This window comes from Taudactylus pleione, unplaced genomic scaffold (genome assembly GCF_031769625.1).
Source record: "Taudactylus pleione unplaced genomic scaffold, aTauple2 ptg001606l, whole genome shotgun sequence".
NCBI classification, from domain to species: Eukaryota; Metazoa; Chordata; class Amphibia; order Anura; family Myobatrachidae; genus Taudactylus; species Taudactylus pleione.
Window position 1 is genome coordinate 44695 of NW_028286003.1, and position 21719 is coordinate 66413.

Genomic DNA, 21719 nt, shown 5'->3' on the forward strand with positions numbered 1-21719 from the left:
AATAGCATAGCATAGCATAGATAGCATAGCATAGCATAGCATAGCATAGATAGCATAGCAAGCATAGCATAGATAGCATAGCATAGATAGCATAGCATAGATAGCATAGCATGTCAGTTTTCTATAGTAATGTCTTATGCATGAAGTCACCAGGAATGATGATGTGACCTAAAAGACGACAAGTCAATCGCTTCTGCGCTGCCGCAGTGTAACACAAGATAAATGAGCCCCTTATGTTACCCTCCGCCAAGGGATGGGGCAGACAGATTCAGCCAAGTGTAAACTCCTCACGCATGTCAGGGTTATTTAGCCCATGGATACAGACTGTGATATACACTAATGTCTGGCAGCGGGATATTTTATAAATCTAGAAGGAAAACTATTTGGGGTCTGCCCAGCGCAGGAGAGAGGAGACGACCGGAATAATGGGATCCCTGACATGAATGTAAATAGCTGTAAGGCCCTGCAGTATAATGTACAATACATAGGGCATAATACAGCGGGATGTAGGAAGACAGTAACACATACAGTACCAGGCGCCTTTATCTGTGACAATAGCTGTGACGCCCTGCAGTATAATGTACAATACATAGAGCATAATACAGCGGGATGCGGGAAGACAGTAACACATACAGTACCAGGCGCCTTTATCTGTGACAATAGCTGTGACGCCCTGCAGTATAATGTACAATACATAGGGTATAATACAGCGGGATGTAGGAAGACAGTAACACATACAGTACCAGGCGCCTTTATCTGTGACAATAGCTGTGACACCCTGCAGTATAATGTACAATACATAGGGTATAATACAGCGGGATGTAGGAAGACAGTAACACATACAGTACCAGGCGCCTTTATCTGTGACAATAGCTGTGACGCCCTGCAGTATAATGTACAATACATAGGGTCTAATACAGCGGGATGTAGGAAGACAGTAACACATACAGTACCAGGCGCCTTTATCTGTGACAATAGCTGTGACGCCCTGCGGTATAATGTACAATACATAGGGTATAATACAGCGGGATGTAGGAAGACAGTAACACATACAGTACCAGGCGCCTTTATCTGTGACAATAGCTGTGACGCCCTGCAGTATAATGTACAATACATAGCGTATAATACAGCGGGATGTAGGAAGACAGTAACACATACAGTACCAGACGCCTTTATCTGTGACAATAGCTGTGACACCCTGCAGTATAATGTACAATACATAGAGCATAATACAGCGGGATGTAGGAAGACAGTAACACATACAGTACCAGACGCCTTTATCTGTGACAATAGCTGTGACGCCCTGCAGTATAATGTACAATACATAGGGTATAATACAGCGGGATGTAGGAAGACAGTAACACATACAGTACCAGACGCCTTTATCTGTGACAATAGCTGTGACGCCCTGCAGTATAATGTACAATACATAGGGTATAATACAGCGGGATGTAGGAAGACAGTAACACATACAGTACCAGACGCCTTTATCTGTGACAATAGCTGTGACGCCCTGCAGTATAATGTACAATACATAGGGTATAATACAGCGGGATGTAGGAAGACAGTAACACATACAGTACCAGGCGCCTTTATCTGTGACAATAGCTGCAAGGCCAGAGCGCGGGATCCCGAGTCACTGGTGTTCTCCAGACTCCATCCACTCAGTGCGTTGTGATGGCGCAGAAGGTAAACCGCCGCGTGGGCCAAATCTTCCAAGAACTGGGGACAGGAGACAAAGCGCGGTCACTCCGGGGCAGACGCAGAGAACATTCTCATTCTTACAGAGGAAACACCAACCAACAGGCAATATACAGGGAAACACCTGCCGCTACTCCCCGCAATGAGGAAAACGCCTGCCGCTACTCCCCGCAATGAGGAAACACCTGCCGCTACCATCTGCAATGAGGAAACACCTGCCGCTACCACCCGCAATGAGGAAAACGCCTGCCGCTACCACCCGCAATGAGGAAACACCTGCCGCTACCACCCGCAATGAGGAAAACGCCTGCCGCTACCACCCGCAATGAGGAAAACACCTGCCGCTACCACTCGCAATGAGGAAACACCTGCCGCTACCACCCGCAATGAGGAAAACGCCTGCCGCTACCACCCGCAATGAGGAAAACGCCTGCCGCTACCACCCGCAATGAGGAAAACACCTGCCGCTACCACCCGCAATGAGGAAAACACCTGCCGCTACCACCTGCAATGAGGAAAACACCTGCCGCTACTCCCGGCAATGAGGAAAACACCTGCCGCTACCACCCGCAATGAGGAAAACACCTGCCGCTCCTCCCCGCAATGAGGAAAACACCTGCCGCTCCTCCCCGCAATGAGGAAAACACCTGCCGCTACCCCCCGCAATGAGGAAAACACCTGCCGCTACCACCCGCAATGAGGAAAACACCTGCCGCTACCACCCGCAATGAGGAAATCGCCTGCCGCCACCACCCGCAATGAGGAAAACACCTGCCGCTACTGCCCGCAATGAGGAAAACGCCTGCCGCTACCACCCACAATGAGGAAAACGCCTGCCGCTACCACCTGCAATGAGGATAACGCCTGCCGCTCCTCCCCGCAATGAGGAAACACCTGCCGCTATCACCCGCAATGAGGAAAACGCCTGCCGCTACCAGCAATGAGGAAATCACCTGCCGCTCCTCCCTGCAATGAGGAAAACGCCTGCCGCTACTCCCCGCAATGAGGAAAACACCTGCCCCTACTTCCCGCAATGAGGAAAACGCCTGCCGCTACTCCCCGCAATGAGGAAAACACCTGCCGCTACTCTCGGCAATGAGGAAAACACCTGCCGCTACCACCCGCAATGAGGAAATCACCTGCCGCTACCACCCGCAATGAGGAAAACACCTGCCGCTACCACCCGCAATGAGGAAATCGCCTGCCGCCACCACCCGCAATGAGGAAAACACCTGCCGCTACTGCCCGCAATGAGGAAAACGCCTGCCGCTACCACCCACAATGAGGAAAACGCCTGCCGCTACCACCTGCAATGAGGATAACGCCTGCCGCTCCTCCCCGCAATGAGGAAACACCTGCCGCTATCACCCGCAATGAGGAAAACGCCTGCCGCTACCAGCAATGAGGAAATCACCTGCCGCTCCTCCCTGCAATGAGGAAAACGCCTGCCGCTACTCCCCGCAATGAGGAAAACACCTGCCCCTACTTCCCGCAATGAGGAAAACGCCTGCCGCTACTCCCCGCAATGAGGAAACCGCCTGCCGCAGACTTGAGGACCCCTCTGGAATCAATTTTGCTACTTCAGGATTTTGTCCCCCACATTTATTTTTTTAACCCCAAAATTAAACTAATTTTTTTTGGGGTGTCCCGTTTTTTCATTATTTTTTTTTTTTTTTACACACATTAATTTTAGGGGACACCCTGGGGTGCAGGCTATTTTTTTTTTAAGCCTGCACCCCTAAACCCCAATTCTGCACTTTTTTTCGCCACCTATTGTGTGGAGTAAAGTTACCCCTGTTTTTTTACAGACTTTTCACACCGGTCGAAAAGTCTTTGGAATTGAATACGGGGATAATTAAAACAGGCGAAAATGAGGTAACGGTTTTCGCCTCAAATTTAAGACGGCCCTAAGGGGTAAATTTACTAAGATGGGAGTTCTATTAAGAAGTGATGTTGCCCATAGCAACCAGATTCTACTTCTCATTTATCTAGCACCTTCTAGAAGATAATACCTGGAATCTGATTAGTTGCTATGGGCAACATCACTTCTTAATACAACTCCCATCTTAGTAAATGTACCCCTTACTCTCTGTGGTGTCACAAGCATCATCTTATGAATGGTGGACGAGCAGAGAAAAGTTAAACCCCAATGTATATCCCATTACGTAACAACGTCTGACTGCTAAGCGTCCTCAGCTGGGGTACAGAGATTCGTTTCTTCTCTCGGTTTAGTTCATTAGAAGCTTCGGAACAGACTGGGAACTGCAAAGGCCTCTATACTAGTGTTTGTATTCAGCATGTGTAATGCCAGCGACGTTCCCAGTCCTAATGCTGATCTCCTGTTATTGTGTGTCTATGAGAAGTGCTATTACATGTGTTACTAATGTCCAGTCCTAATGCTGATCTCCTGTTATTGTGTGTCTATGAGAAGTGCTATTACATGTGTTACTTATGTCCAGGCCTAATGCTGATCTCCTGTTATTGTGTGTCTATGAGAAGTGCTATTACATGTGTTACTTATGTCCAGTCCTAATGCTGATCTCCTGTTATTGTGTGTCTATGAGAAGTGCTATTACATGTGTTACTTATGTCCAGTCCTAATGCTGATCTCCTGTTATTGTGTGTCTATGAGAAGTGCTATTACATGTGTTACTTATGTCCAGCACTAATGCTGATCTCCTGTTATTGTGTCTCTATGAGAAGTGCTATTACATGTGTTACTTATGTCCAGTCCTAATGCTGATCTCCTGTTATTGTGTGTCTATGAGAAGTGATAATACATGTGTTACTTATGTCCAGTCCTAATGCTGATCTCTTGTTATTGTGTGTCTATGAGAAGTGCTATTACATGTGTTAGTTATGTCCTGTCCTAATGCTGATCTCCTGTTATTGTGTCTCTATGAGAAGTGCTATTACATGTGTTACTTATGTCCAGCCCTAATGCTGATCTCCTGTTATTGTGTGTCTATGAGAAGTGCTATTACATGTGTTACTTATGTCCTGTCCTAATGCTGATCTCCTGTTATTGTGTGTCTATGAGAAGTGCTATTACATGTGTTAGTTATGTCCAGTCCTAATGCTGATCTCCTGTTATTGTGTGTCTATGAGAAGTGCTATTACATGTGTTAGTTATGTCCTGTCCTAATGCTGATCTCCTGTTATTGTGTGTCTATGAGAAGTGCTATTACATGTGTTACTAATGTCCTGTCCTAATGCTGATCTCCTGTTATTGTGTGTCTATGAGAAGTGCTATTACATGTGTTAGTTATGTCCTGTCCTAATGCTGATCTCCTGTTATTGTGTGTCTATGAGAAGTGCTATTACATGTGTTAGTTATGTCCTGTCCTAATGCTGATCTCCTGTTATTGTGTGTCTATGAGAAGTGCTATTACATGTGTTACTTATGTCCAGTCCTAATGCTGATCTCCTGTTATTGTGTCTCTATGAGAAGTGCTATTACATGTGTTACTAATGTCCAGTCCTAATGCTGATCTCCTGTTATTGTGTGTCTATGAGAAGTGCTATTACATGTGTTACTTATATCCTGTCCTAATGCTGATCTCCTGTTATTGTGTGTCTATGAGAAGTGCTATTACATGTGTTACTAATGTCCAGTGCTAATGCTGATCTCCTGTTATTGTGTGTCTATGAGAAGTGCTATTACATGTGTTACTTATGTCCTGTCCTAATGCTGATCTCCTGTTACTGTGTGTCTATGAGAAGTGCTATTACATGTGTTATGTCCAGTCCTAATGCTGATCTCCTGTTATTGTGTGTCTATGAGAAGTGCTATTACATGTGTTACTAATGTCCAGTCCTAATGCTGATCTCCTGTTATTGTGTCTCTATGAGAAGTGCTATTACATGTGTTACTAATGTCCAGTCCTAATGCTGATCTCCTGTTATTGTGTCTCTATGAGAAGTGCTATTACATGTGTTACTTATGTCCTGTCCTAATGCTGATCTCCTGTTAGTGTGTCTATGAGAAGTGCTATTACATGTGTTACTAATGTCCAGTCCTAATGCTGATCTCCTGTTATTGTGTGTCTCTATGAGAAGTGCTATTACATGTGTTACTTATGTCCAGTCCTAATGCTGATCTCCTGTTATTGTGTCTCTATGAGAAGTGCTATTACATGTGTTACTTATGTCCAGTCCTAATGCTGATCTCCTGTTATTGTGTGTCTATGAGAAGTGCTATTACATGTGTTACTTATGTCCAGCCCTAATGCTGATCTCCTGTTATTGTGTCTCTATGAGAAGTGCTATTACATGTGTTACTTATGTCCAGTCCTAATGCTGATCTCCTGTTATTGTGTCTCTATGAGAAGTGATAATACATGTGTTACTTATGTCCAGTCCTAATGCTGATCTCCTGTTATTGTGTCTCTATGAGAAGTGCTATTACATGTGTTACTAATGTCCTGTCCTAATGCTGATCTCCTGTTATTGTGTCTCTATGAGAAGTGCTATTACATGTGTTACTTATGTCCAGTCCTAATGCTGATCTCCTGTTATTGTGTCTCTATGAGAAGTGCTATTACATGTGTTACTTATGTCCAGTCCTAATGCTGATCTCCTGTTATTGTGTGTCTATGAGAAGTGCTATTACATGTGTTACTAATGTCCTGTCCTAATGCTGATCTCCTGTTATTGTGTCTCTATGAGAAGTGCTATTACATGTGTTACTTATGTCCAGTCCTAATGCTGATCTCCTGTTATTGTGTCTCTATGAGAAGTGCTATTACATGTGTTACTTATGTCCAGTCCTAATGCTGATCTCCTGTTATTGTGTGTCTATGAGAAGTGCTATTACATGTGTTACTAATGTCCTGTCCTAATGCTGATCTCCTGTTATTGTGTGTCTATGAGAAGTGCTATTACATGTGTTACTAATGTCCAGTCCTAATGCTGATCTCCTGTTATTATGTGTCTATGAGAAGTGCTATTACATGTGTTACTTATGTCCAGTCCTAATGCTGATCTCCTGTTAATGTGTGTCTATGAGAAGTGCTATTACATGTGTTACTTATGTCCAGTCCTAATGCTGATCTCCTGTTATTATGTGTCTATGAGAAGTGCTATTACATGTGTTACTTATGTCCAGTCCTAATGCTGATCTCCTGTTATTATGTGTCTATGAGAAGTGCTATTACATGTGTTACTTATGTCTAGTCCTAATGCTGATCTCTTGTATTGTGTTTCTCTGAGAACTGCTATTACATGTGTTACTAATGTCCAGTCCTAATGCTGATCTGTTATTGTGTATCTATGAGAAGTGCTATTACATGTGTTACTTATTGTGTGTCTATGAGAAGTGATATTACATGTGTTACTTATGTCCATTCCTAATGCTGATCTCCTGTTATTGTGTGTCTATGAGAAGTGCTATTACATGTTTTACTTATGTTTAGTCTAAACTTGGTTTTATTGAAAGATGACAAATCATATCAAACCCTAATAACTTTGGTTTGTTAATGTTAGAAAGCATTAAAACGTGATTGACGGAGGTTTCTAATACATAGCAAGATTCTTTTATTTAAACATTAATGCAAAAAAACTGGTTTAAACAAAAAAACAAAAAAAAAAACAGGGGTTTTTTTGTTTGTTTTTTTAAAACTGTTTTTTTTCCAACCCTGGAAATATCACATTACACTCCTCTATTACTATTACTTCCGGTAACGCCAGCTACAAGCGGCAGATGTAGTCTCTGCCACTCTGCGTTCCTCTGATATTAGATGGCGAGATCACACCAAACATCACTAATTGTTCCATAGAACACACCGGCCGCTACCCCAGCAATACTTAGATTAAAATATAATAATATTACAAAGAGAAATAACAGCATCAGTGAGCATTACAGCTACTGTAACCTAAGAACCAAATCTTAAACCAGAGGTTCCTAAACTCAAGACATCCTGACGGTCCATGTTTAAAGGATATCAATGCTTGAGCACAGGTGACTTAATTCATTTAGATATAACCATCTGTGCTCAGCCATGGATATCCTTAAAACCTGGACTGCTTATGGTTACACACAGACACAGTCGCACACCCGCGTCTGACTAGACACGCCCTATTACCTCCCATAAACGCAAACACTGACTGTCCATCACTCTGTGTCCAAATTCTCACTGCAATCGCCATCGGTAACCAATGAAGACACATACACAGTGCAACTCAGACAATACAAGAAATATCACTCAACTGCGCAAACATCGGTATAAGGTCCAGCGCTAAATCACACAGCCTAATATTTGTATATTGCTGTATAATACCGTACATAGAAGACAGAACGCCATCCCAGTGTGGGATTATTACACTCAACACAAAGTGGATAATGCCGACATTAACCTGCTGCGTCTGACTCCCTGTTACTTGCTCGCTGTTGTCAGCGCCGACCATGCGAATGACAATACCGCTCTTCTCCTCGGCCGTTCCCCTCAGAATGTCGATGAGAAACAGCGTGAACTGCTCTCTGCCGATCTCTGCACCGGAACCCGAGGGCTTGCCGGTAATGTTCATGCTTTGCATGCCGCGGAAAATCCGCTGGCACATGGCGGCTGGCAATGAACTCCCAACAGCATCCTGGGAAAAACAAGCAAAGGGTTCTGGGTAAAGTTACTGTACAACATAAATCCACAGCTTTATTTACACATTTACAAACGTGAAGTGAAACAAAGGGATGGGTGTGTGATGTCGGCAGTCTTATGCGGCCTGGATTATTATTAATTTGTTTTTATCATTTATAAAAAGGCGCCACAAGGGGTCAGTAGCACCGTACACAGGAATAACGCTGACAACAGGATACACGAGTGCAGATACGGGGAGGGGTACTAGATACACCACCATGGTCCTTAGCACATACACTCAGAACAGAAACGTATGGTCCCTGTGTCCATAAACCCTCACTAAATCCCCTGCTACTTCTGTGGACACAATATACAACATATATGTAGAAATATCACTTTCTGGCGTTTTCCAGAACTGATGATATTGGAGATAAAGATGTAACTGAGGGGGGTAAATATTTTGGGGACACACAAACTCCACACAGATAGGGCCCAAGGCTTTTCCAGCAGATTGGTGAATAATATAAGCGGCTTCTTTAAAGACCATGATATAGGGAAACCCCTTCCTCACATCTTACCTGGAACGCAGCCAGCCCCATGGTTTTCTTACTGGCGTTCTTCGTCTGACATAGTACCTCAAACCTCCTCCCCACCTCCGCCTGTTCTGCTGGAGACAGTCTAGAGAGGCGTTTCTGGTAATCCCCGCTCTCCACGTTCCCCATCGCTACTCACCGCGGAGGCGTATACCCTGCAAAACCAGAAATAGCTTTATAAAGAAGAGGCAAAGCACATAACAGGGCCGGTTAGATGGACCCGTGCGCTGCTTTCTGTTGCCGCAGTCTGAACACACGGCCCTATCTGTCCATGTTGTTCCATAAACAATGCTAATAAAATAAATTTATGACAAGTCTATGTCCTCCAGGAACAATATAAAACATGAAACAATAAATGGCAAAACTATAAAATACGCCCCTGTACCGGCAGCCACATAAAACAGGAATTTGGTACTTACCGATAAATCCCTTTCTCCGATTCCATAGGGGACACTGGAGGTTAAAGACAGTGGGGTATAGACGTTGCTAAGTGGAGCTGGGCACTTTAAATTGAAAGAAGTTTGACTAGCTCCTCGCCCTCTATACCCCCCTACAAGCTAAGAAAACTGTGCCCGAGGGGAGCTGAGAAAACACGGAAGAGGAGGCGGCGCAGCCAGTACACACTACATATGAGAAAGCTGAAATAACAGTAACACAACCAGAGACATCAAACAGTCATAACATGACCCCAACCCTGGCAGGAAGGAACAGCGCAGGGTGGGCGTCCAGGGTCCCCTATGGAATCGGAGAAAGGGATTTATCGGTAAGAACCAAAATCCTTCATCCACTAGGGGGCACTGGGGGTTAATTACAGTGGGGACGTCCCAGAGCTCCCGTTTCGGGCGGGAAGCGGTGAGAACCCTGCAAAACAAACAGGACATGTTGCGCTGCAGAGGCCGCAAACATGTGAAAACCATAAAAAACCAATAACGATATGCCAGCTAGACCAAGCAGCCTCTTGGCAAAGAAAACCCCATGAAAAACCTCCACGAGCAGCCACCAAGGGGAACCCACTGAGCGAGAGGAATGCTCCGAAATAAAACAGGCGTAGGCTCCCTACAGGAAGCCATATCCACCTGTCTGACGGACAGACCAGGCCAGCGACTGTGTGGAGGGCTAGCTAGCCAGGACGAACACCAGCATACAAAACACAAAGTGTATCTGCTGTACTTCTGGCTGCAGTCCTAGTGACAGAAATACGAAGAACCCTGACCAAAACCTTTAAAGTTGTCGAACGAAGGCGAATTTTGAGGAAGAACCGGTATCACAATCAGACGTTGATGTGGAAAGAACAAAACGAAACCACCCTTGCCCAGCAAGCACTAGGCTTGGTAGAGAAGGAGGGTAAGAGAAGAGGAAAGGAGAGTTTCGAAATACAAAACTCAGAAACCCCTGGAGAGGCGAATTCTACTGTAAACGCTGCTCTGTCGTGTAATCCGGTGGTAAAAAACAAGGTAGGAGGAGGAGACTAAATAGTCAAACTGTATTTTGAGCGATAAGAACCCGGACCCAAGTGTCCGTCCCAAATTCCGTTCCTACTACTCTGAGGTGTAGTTGCGACTCTGCCCCGACCTCCGGAATCACGTGAAGATGATGGTCCCGTGAACAAGCCGGAGCACTAAAGGACCAAGCGAGGGTCCTGAGAAAGAACTACTACGGGGAGGAGCCGCAGACAGAATATATCTCCAGTAGCTTGAGAAATCCATTTATCTAGATTTACTGTGAGTAATACACTATCCACTAAGGGAAGTTATAATACAGTTGTCTCAAATCCACATCCGCCCTTATGCAGATAACAATGACGGGCCGCAGTATCATACCTGCAGCTGTATAAATGGACTGGAGAGTATACTCGAAACTCCAGCCTGATGTCTTTACAAGACATGGCCCCCGGAACCGGTAACGTCATGATCACGAAACCCATGGACCTACTGTAGTGGAGAAGGTTTTACTGCGATATGCATGAAAAAAGGAAAAAGATAACCACCACCGGGATATGTGAAACGTGTTTATCCGGATGTTCCCAAGCTGACCTCAGAATATAATCCAGTTTTACTGAAACTTCTTTTATTTCTTTAAAAAGAAATACGGTGGAGCAGGACTAGCGTCCTTATCCTGTAACTGCGCTAGCTGGCGTATTGCAGAAAATAAAGCCTCTTTCTCACAGGACACTATTTATATGGTACGGGAAAGAGCCATAGTTCTAAGCTAAGGTCCTGCTTCTAGAGTCCCTGACCTGGAAGCCCCTCTATTTTTCTGGGGTGTGATATCAAATCCCAACAGCGGCTGCCCAACAAAGGAGGAAATCCCGATCGTCCTAAAGGTAAGTATAAACTAATCTAATTCTACCCCCTAACCCTCCTTTAGGATGCCTAACCCTAACCTCCCCACCCCCTGTGCCTAACCCTAACCCCCATCTAAGTGCCTAAACCAAACCCCCCCTTCCCCGCTGCCTAAACCTAAGTCCCCCGGGGGGGGGTGCCTAACCATAACCTCCCCCCAGGGGGGTGCCTAACGCCAACCCCCCCCCCCTGTGCCTAACTGTAACCCCATCTAAGTGCCTAAACCAAACCCCCCCTTCACCGCTGCCTAAACCTAAGTCCCCCGGGGGGGTGCCTAAACCTAACCCTCCCTCCCCCTAGCCTAAACCTAACCTCCCGGGGGGGTGCCTAACCCTAACCTCCCCCCGGGGGTGCCTAACCCTCCCTCCCCCTAGCCTAACCCTAACCTCCCAGGGGGGTGCCTAACCCTAAGTCCCCCCCGGGAACCCTAAACCTAACCCACCCCCCCGCAGCTGTCTGCTGCGGCGCCCAGCATCCCCATGCATCTCCCGACGTCAATCAAATGACGCCTGTCATTCGTCCCTAGTCGGGATTACAGTGTCTGGAAGCCGGCTTCCGGACTACATCCCATTTTTCTGAGAAGCCTTCAGCTCAGCATAGAGAAGCCACATGGGGGCGTATGAGGCAAACATAATAGGACACCACGGTAAGACGCCGCTTCCCCTATAGGTTATGCTGACTGAATAACCTCCGTAAGGGCAGTCAGCCAATAGTCCAAAGCTCGGTTGCTCTGTTAGTGTAACATGCGCCATTCAAGCTGGCGAATCTGCCCTCTCGGAAGATTATTGTTCAGGATGCACAAGCCTACAACACCTGGTATTCCCAGGGTGTATACAGGGTGGTGTGGCCGTAGGTTATATTATAGGGAGAACAGATAAACTCCACCCAGCCAGAACTGCAGAGGTAACTGAACCCCCAGCGCTGCAACGGAGCAACGCCAACCACCACACCATCCGGGTTACACAATAGGGTATTACATGACAGCCCCTGTGTAAACTATCCTGCACAATATTAGCAGGTAATCCTAGAGACGTCATGATACATACAGACCCCCCACACACACACACAACAGTAAGTGTACTGAAAAAAGGTCAAACTAAGAAACCGGGTATATAGAGGGGCAGGAGAGCGCCACACTAGCCTAATAGCGCTCCTAGCAGTGCCAGAAAACGCCTAGGTATAGGAGGAAGTATCTCCTGCCTTGCCTAAACCCCGCCATGTACTTACAGCTTAGGAAAAGGCTACCAGTTCTACGCAGCAGTGATTTAATCATTCAGCAAACAGGGTCTCTCCGTGTAATGGGCACCAGCACTTCCAGAGGAGCGCTGTGGCCACTGATGGTGAGAAGCAGGACTCCGGAGCCAAGTCCCCCCCCCCACCCGCTATGGCGCTCAAACTTAGTTATGAGAGCGCTATTAACTCTGGCTTTCTCACAGCCGAGTGTAGATCGGGGATATGCAGCTGACACAGTGACCCTGATATCCTTGCTGTGCTGCTAATAACACCGCCTTTAATACAATAACCTGGCTACCCCGCTACTCGGGAAGCCAGGGTCTACTCACCGAGCTGCACATGCTGCCGACGGCGATGTGACTGATGGGGGCTGCTATGCGCGCTGCACGCAGCGGCATGTGCGACAACCCTGTTTAGTAGACAGTGGTCTAAGCAGTTGGGGACCCCAGGCAGAGTGCATGCGTTTGCGAGTGGGTTCCCCCGGCAGCTCCATCATTGCAGACAGGTAGCGCAGCTGCTGCCTGTCTGTCCTCAAAGTGATATCTTATTTCAGCGCAGCAGCGCTCTATCAATTAAAAAACCCAGAGAAGCGTAGCTACACACCCAGCTCCACACGGGCTCAGACTTAAGCTGCCCACACACCAGACAAACTTACATCCAATCATTCAACTAGTTGATTGGTTGGAATGAAAACCTGGTAAGGGATGAAAGTAAATGACAATCAGCAATTTGCTCCCAAACGCCGGAAAATGGACAAAAACTGTTGTTTGAACAAATAGTTTAGATCAAACATTTAACAAACTTGTCTGACGCCATTTTCATCTGTTTTCTGGCATTTAGGAGCAAATTGCTGATCATCAGTTACTCCCATACGTTACCAGATTCTCATTCCAACCAATCAACTAGTGGGGCTTGTAGGGGGGTATAAAGGGGGAGGAGCTAGTCACCTTGAAATTTAAAGTGCCCAAGCTCCACTTAGCACCGTCTATACCCCACTGTCTTTAGCCTCCAGTGCCCCCTAGTGGATGAAGGAAAAATACAGCAGACAGGAGAAAGAACGGGTAATTAGCTGTTGGATGTACAGGTAACACTACACATCTCGGAGGGGTCACACGCAGAGCTGGGCCTATGGGCAATGGGATCCTGGAGCTATCTAGCCACACCAGGCAGCAATGCAATGCCCCTTAATAATAATAATAATGCTCCTTAATAATAATAATAATAATAATAATAATAATGCCCCTTAATAATAATAAAAATGCCTATTAATAATAAATAATAATAATAATAAGCAATGACATACAGAAGCGAGTACAGCCGCACCAGGCAGCAATGCAACGCCCCAATAAAAATAATAATAATAATAAGCAATGACATGCAGAGGCGAGTACAGCCGCACCAGGCAGCAATGCAATGTCCCATAATAATAATAATAAGCAATGACATACAGAGGCGAGTACAGCCACACCAGGCAACAATGCAATGCCCCAATAATAATAATAATAATAATAATAATAATAATAAGCAATGACATACAGAGGCGAGTACAGCCACACCAGGCAGCAATGCAATGCCCCAATAATAATAATAATAATAATAATAATAATAATAAGCAATGACATACAGAGGCGAGTACAGCCACACCAGGCAGCAATGCAATGCCCAATAATAATAATAATAATAATAATAATTATAAAAAGCAATGACATACAGAGGAGAGTACAGACGCACCAGGCAACAATGCAATGCCCCAGTAATAATAATAATAATAATAATAATAAAAATAATAAGCAATGACATACAGAGGCGAGTACAGCCACACCAGGCAGCAATGCAATGCCCCATAACAATAATAATAATAATAATAATAATAATAATAAGCAATGACATACACAGGAGAGTACAGCCGCACCAGGCAACAATGCAATGCCCCAGTAATAATAATAATAATAATAAGCAATGACATACAGAGGCGAGTACAGCCGCACCAGGCAGCAATGCAATGTCCCATAATAATAATAATAAGCAATGACATACAGAGGCGAGTACAGCCACACCAGGCAGCAATGCAATGCCCCAGTAATAATAATAATAATAATAAGCAATGACATACAGAGGTCAGTACGCCGCACCAGGCAGCAATGCAATACCCCATAATAATAATAATAATAATAATAATAATAATAATAAGCAATGACATACAGAGGCGAGTACAGCCGCACCAGGCAGCAATGCAATGCCCCATAATAATAATAATAAGCAATGACATACAGAGGCGAGTACAGCCACACCAGGCAACAATGCAATGCCCCATAATAATAATAATAACCAATGACATACAGAGGGGAGTACAGCCGCACCAGGCACCAATGCAATGCCCCATAATAATAATAATAATAATAATGCCCCAATAATAATAATAATAATAATAAGCAATGACATACAGAGTCGAGTACAGCCACACCAGGCAGCAATGCAATGCCCCAATAATAATAATAATAATGCCCTATAATAAGCAATGACATACAGAGGAGAGCACAGCCACACCAGGCAGCAATGCAATGCCCCATAATAATAATAATAATAATAATAAGCAATGACATACAGAGGCGAGTACAGCCGCAGCAGGCAGCAATGCAATGCCCCAATAATAATAATAATAATAATAATAATAATAACAAGCAATGACATAGAGTCGAGTACAGCCGCACCAGGCAGCAATGCAATGCCCCAATAATAATAATAATAATAAGCAATGACATACAGAGGAGAGTACAGCCACACCAGGCAGCAATGCAATGTCCCATAATAATAATAATAAGCAATGACATACAGAGGCGAGTACAGCCACACCAGGCAACAATGCAATGCCCCAATAATAATAATAATAATAATAATAATAATAATAAGCAATGACATACAGAGGCGAGTACAGCCACACCAGGCAGCAATGCCCCATAATAATAATAATAATAATAATAAGCAATGACATACAGAGGCGAGTACAGCCGCACCAGGTAACAATGCAATGCCCCAGTAATAATAATAATAATAATAATAATAATAATAAGCAATGACATACAGAGGCGAGTACAGCCGCACCAGGCAGCAATGCAATGTCCCATAATAATAATAAGCAATGACATACAGAGGCGAGTACAGCCACACCAGGCAACAATGCAATGCCCCAGTATTAATAATAATAATAATAATAATAATAATAATAATAAGCAATGACATACAGAGGCGAGTACAGCCACACCAGGCAGCAATGCAATACCCCATAATAATAATAATAATAATAATAATAAGCAATGATATACAGAGGCGAGTACAGCCGCACCAGGCAGCAATGCAATGCCCGGTAATAATAATAAGCAATGACATACAGAGGCGAGTACAGCCGCACCAGGCACCAATGCAATGCCCCATAATAATAATAATAATAATAATAATAATAAGCAATGACATAGAGGTGAGTACAGCCGCACCAGGAAGCAATGCAATGCCCCATAATAATAATAATAATAATGCCCCAATAATAATAATAATAATAATAAGCAATGACATACAGAGTCGAGTACAGCCACACCAGGCAGCAATGCAATCCCCAATAATAATAATAATAATAATAATAATAATAATAATAATAACCCATAATAAGCAATGACATACAGAGGAGAGTACAGGCACACCAGGCAGCAATGCAATGCCCCATAATAATAATAATAATAATAATAATAAGCAAAGATATACAGAGGCGAGTACAGCCGCACGAGGCAGCAATGCAATGCCCCAATAATAATAATAATAATAATAATAAGCAATGACATAGAGGCGAGTACAGCCGCACCAGGCAGCAATGCAATGCCCCAATAATAATAATAATAATAATAAGCAATGACATACAGAGGCGAGTACAGCCGCACGAGGCAGCAATGCAATGCCCCAATAATAATAATAATAATAATAATAATAATAATAAGCAATGACATAGAGGCGAGTACAGCCACACCAGGCAGCAATGCAATGCCCCATAATAATAATAATAATAAGCAATGACATACAGAGGCGAGTACAGCCACACCAGGCAGCAATGCAATGCCCCATAATAATAATAATAAGCAATGACATACAGAGGCGAGTACAGCCACACCAGGCAGCAATGCAATGCCCCATAATAATAATAATAATAATAATAATAATAATAATAATAATAATAAGCAATGACATACAGAGGCGAGTACAGCCGCACCAGGCAGCAATGCAATGCCCCATAATAATAATAATAATAATAATAATAATAAGCAATGACATACAGAGGCGAGTACAGCCGCACCAGGCAGCAATGCAATGACCCATAATAATAATAATAATAATAATAATAATAATAAGCAATGACATAGAGGCGAGTACAGCCACACCAGGCAGCAATGCAATGCCCCAATAATAATAATAATAATAATAATAATAAGCAATGACATACAGAGGCGAGTACAGCCGCACCAGGCAGCAATGCAATGACCCATAATAATAATAATAATAACCCATAATAAGCAATGACATACAGAGGAGAGTACAGCCACACCAGGCAGCAATGCAATGCCCCATAATAATAATAATAATAATAATAATAATAATAATAATAATAAGCAATGACATACAGAGGAAAGTACAGACGCACCAGGCAGCAATGCCCCATAATAATAATAATAATAATAATAATAAGCAATGACATACAGAGCCGAGTACAGCCGCACCAGGCAGCAATGCAATGCCCCAATAATAATAATAATAATAAGCAATGACATACAGAGGCAACTACAGCCACACCAGGCAACAATGCAATGCCCCATAATAATAATAATAATAATAATAATAATAAGCAATGACATACAGAGGCGAGTACAGCCGCACCAGGCAGCAATGCAATGACCCATAATAATAATAATAATAATAATAATAAGCAATGACATAGAGGCGAGTACAGCCACACCAGGCAGCAATGCAATGCCCCAATAATAATAATAATAATAATAATAAGCAATGACATACAGAGGCGAGTACAGCCGCACCAGGCAGCAATGCAATGTCCCATAATAATAATAATAATAAGCAATGACATACAGAGGCGAGTACAGCCACACTAGGCAGCAATGCAATGCCCCATAATAATAATAATAATAATAATAATAATAAGCAATGACATACAGAGGAAAGTACAGACGCACCAGGCAGCAATGCCCCATAATAATAATAATAATAATAATAATAAGCAATGACATACAGAGGCGAGTACAGCCACACCAGGCAGGAATGCAATGCCCCAATAATAATAATAATAATAAGCAATGACATACAGAGGCAACTACAGCCACACCAGGCAACAATGCAATGCCCCATAATAATAATAATAATAATAATAATAATAATAATAATAAGCAATGACATACAGAGGTGAGTACAGCCGCACCAGGCACCAATGCAATGCCCCATAATAATAATAATAATAATAATAAGCAATGACATAGAAGCGAGTACAGCCGCACCAGGCAGCAATGCAATGCCCCATAATAATAATAATAATAATAATAAGCAATGACATACAGAGGCGAGTACAGCCACACCAGGCAACAATGCAATGCCCCATAATAATAATAATAATAATAAGCAATGACATACAGAGGTGAGTACAGCCGCAGCAGGCACCAATGCAATACCCCATAATAATAATAATAATAATAATAATAATAATAAGCAATGACATACAGAGGAGAGTACAGCCGCACCAGGCAGCAATGCAATCCCCAATAATAATAATAATAATAATAATAACCCATAATAAGCAATGACATACAGAGGAGAGTACAGCCAAACCAGGCAGCAATGCAATCCCCAATAATAATAATAATAATAATAATAACCCATAATAAGCAATGACATACAGAGGAGAGTACAGGCACACCAGGCAGCAATGCAATGCCCCATAATAATAATAATAATAATAATAATAAGCAAAGATATACAGAGGCGAGTACAGCCGCACGAGGCAGCAATGCAATGCCCCAATAATAATAATAATAATAATAATAAGCAATGACATAGAGGCGAGTACAGCCGCACCAGGCAGCAATGCAATGCCCCAATAATAATAATAATAATAATAAGCAATGACATACAGAGGCGAGTACAGCCGCACGAGGCAGCAATGCAATGCCCCAATAATAATAATAATAATAATAATAATAAGCAATGACATAGAGGCGAGTACAGCCACACCAGGCAGCAATGCAATGCCCCATAATAATAATAATAATAAGCAATGACATACAGAGGCGAGTACAGCCACACCAGGCAGCAATGCAATGCCCCATAATAATAATAATAAGCAATGACATACAGAGGCGAGTACAGCCACACCAGGCAGCAATGCAATGCCCCATAATAATAATAATAATAATAATAATAATAATAATAATAATAAGCAATGACATACAGAGGCGAGTACAGCCGCACCAGGCAGCAATGCAATGCCCCATAATAATAATAATAATAATAATAAGCAATGACATACAGAGGCGAGTACAGCCGCACCAGGCAGCAATGCAATGCCCCATAATAATAATAATAATAATAATAATAAGCAATGACATACAGAGGCGAGTACAGCCGCACCAGGCAGCAATGCAATGACCCATAATAATAATAATAATAATAATAATAATAATAATAAGCAATGACATAGAGGCGAGTACAGCCACACCAGGCAGCAATGCAATGCCCCAATAATAATAATAATAATAATAATAATAAGCAATGACATACAGAGGCGAGTACAGCCGCACCAGGCAGCAATGCAATGACCCATAATAATAATAATAATAATAACCCATAATAAGCAATGACATACAGAGGAGAGTACAGCCACACCAGGCAGCAATGCAATGCCCCATAATAATAATAATAATAATAATAATAATAATAATAATAAGCAATGACATACAGAGGAAAGTACAGACGCACCAGGCAGCAATGCCCCATAATAATAATAATAATAATAATAATAAGCAATGACATACAGAGGCGAGTACAGCCGCACCAGGCAGCAATGCAATGCCCCAATAATAATAATAATAATAAGCAATGACATACAGAGGCAACTACAGCCACACCAGGCAACAATGCAATGCCCCATAATAATAATAATAATAATAATAATAATAATAATAATAAGCAATGACATACAGAGGCGAGTACAGCCGCACCAGGCAGCAATGCAATGACCCATAATAATAATAATAATAATAATAATAAGCAATGACATAGAGGCGAGTACAGCCACACCAGGCAGCAATGCAATGCCCCAATAATAATAATAATAATAATAATAAGCAATGACATACAGAGGCGAGTACAGCCGCACCAGGCAGCAATGCAATGTCCCATAATAATAATAATAATAAGCAATGACATACAGAGGCGAGTACAGCCACACTAGGCAGCAATGCAATGCCCCATAATAATAATAATAATAATAATAAGCAATGACATACAGAGGAAAGTACAGACGCACCAGGCAGCAATGCCCCATAATAATAATAATAATAATAATAATAAGCAATGACATACAGAGGCGAGTACAGCCACACCAGGCAGGAATGCAATGCCCCAATAATAATAATAATAATAAGCAATGACATACAGAGGCAACTACAGCCACACCAGGCAACAATGCAATGCCCCATAATAATAATAATAATAATAATAATAATAATAATAAGCAATGACATACAGAGGTGAGTACAGCCGCACCAGGCACCAATGCAATGCCCCATAATAATAATAATAATAATAATAATAAGCAATGACATAGAAGCGAGTACAGCCGCACCAGGCAGCAATGCAATGCCCCATAATAATAATAATAATAATAATAAGCAATGACATACAGAGGCGAGTACAGCCACACCAGGCAACAATGCAATGCCCCATAATAATAATAATAATAATAAGCAATGACATACAGAGGTGAGTACAGCCGCAGCAGGCACCAATGCAATACCCCATAATAATAATAATAATAATAATAATAATAATAATAATAATAAGCAATGACATACAGAGGAGAGTACAGCCGCACCAGGCAGCAATGCAATCCCCAATAATAATAATAATAATAATAATAATAACCCATAATAAGCAATGACATACAGAGGAGAGTACAGCCAAACCAGGCAGCAATGCAATCCCCAATAATAATAATAATAATAATAATAACCCATAATAAGCAATGACATACAGAGGAGAGTACAGCCACACCAGGCAGCAATGCAATGCCCCATAATAATAATAATAATAATAATAATAATAATAAGCAAAGATATACAGAGGCGAGTACAGCCGCACGAGGCAGCAATGCAATGCCCCAATAATAATAATAATAATAAGCAATGACATAGAGGCGAGTACAGCCGCACCAGGCAGCAATGCAATGCCCCAATAATAATAATAATAATAAGCAATGACATACAGAGGCGAGTACAGCCGCACGAGGCAGCAATGCAATGCCCCAATAATAATAATAATAATAATAATAAGCAATGACATAGAGGCGAGTACAGCCACACCAGGCAGCAATGCAATGCCCCATAATAATAATAATAATAAGCAATGACATACAGAGGCGAGTACAGCCACACCAGGCAGCAATGCAATGCCCCATAATAATAATAATAAGCAATGACATACAGAGGCGAGTACAGCCACACCAGGCAGCAATGCAATGCCCCATAATAATAATAATAATAATAATAATAATAAGCAATGACATACAGAGGCGAGTACAGCCGCACCAGGCAGCAATGCAATGCCCCATAATAATAATAATAAGCAATGACATACAGAGGCGAGTACAGCCGCACCAGGCAGCAATGCAATGCCCCATAATAATAATAATAATAATAATAATAAGCAATGACATACAGAGGCGAGTACAGCCGCACCAGGCAGCAATGCAATGACCCATAATAATAATAATAATAATAATAATAAGCAATGACATAGAGGCGAGTACAGCCACACCAGGCAGCAATGCAATGCCCCAATAATAATAATAATAATAATAATAATAATAAGCAATGACATACAGAGGCGAGTACAGCCGCACCAGGCAGCAATGCAATGTCCCATAATAATAATAATAATAAGCAATGACATACAGAGGCGAGTACAGCCACACCAGGCAGCAATGCAATGCCCCATAATAATAATAATAATAA

At 42.6% G+C, this 21719-nt stretch overlaps 1 protein-coding gene across 2 annotated transcripts in view; it reads right to left on the minus strand.

The window, feature by feature from the left end:
• MEAK7 (MTOR associated protein MEAK7) overlaps nucleotides 1-21719 on the minus strand; it is a 61337-nt gene that overhangs the window by 18094 nt on the left and 21524 nt on the right. For both annotated transcript variants that reach the window (XM_088464175.1, XM_088464176.1), the window contains 3 exons: nucleotides 8852-9021; nucleotides 8056-8289; nucleotides 1584-1722 (listed from right to left, as the gene is read on the minus strand). In XM_088464175.1, coding sequence (XP_088320301.1) covers nucleotides 1584-1722; nucleotides 8056-8289; nucleotides 8852-8995 — 517 coding nt within the window. In that variant the 5' untranslated portion in view covers nucleotides 8996-9021. The remainder of the gene's footprint in view (nucleotides 1-1583; nucleotides 1723-8055; nucleotides 8290-8851; nucleotides 9022-21719) is intronic.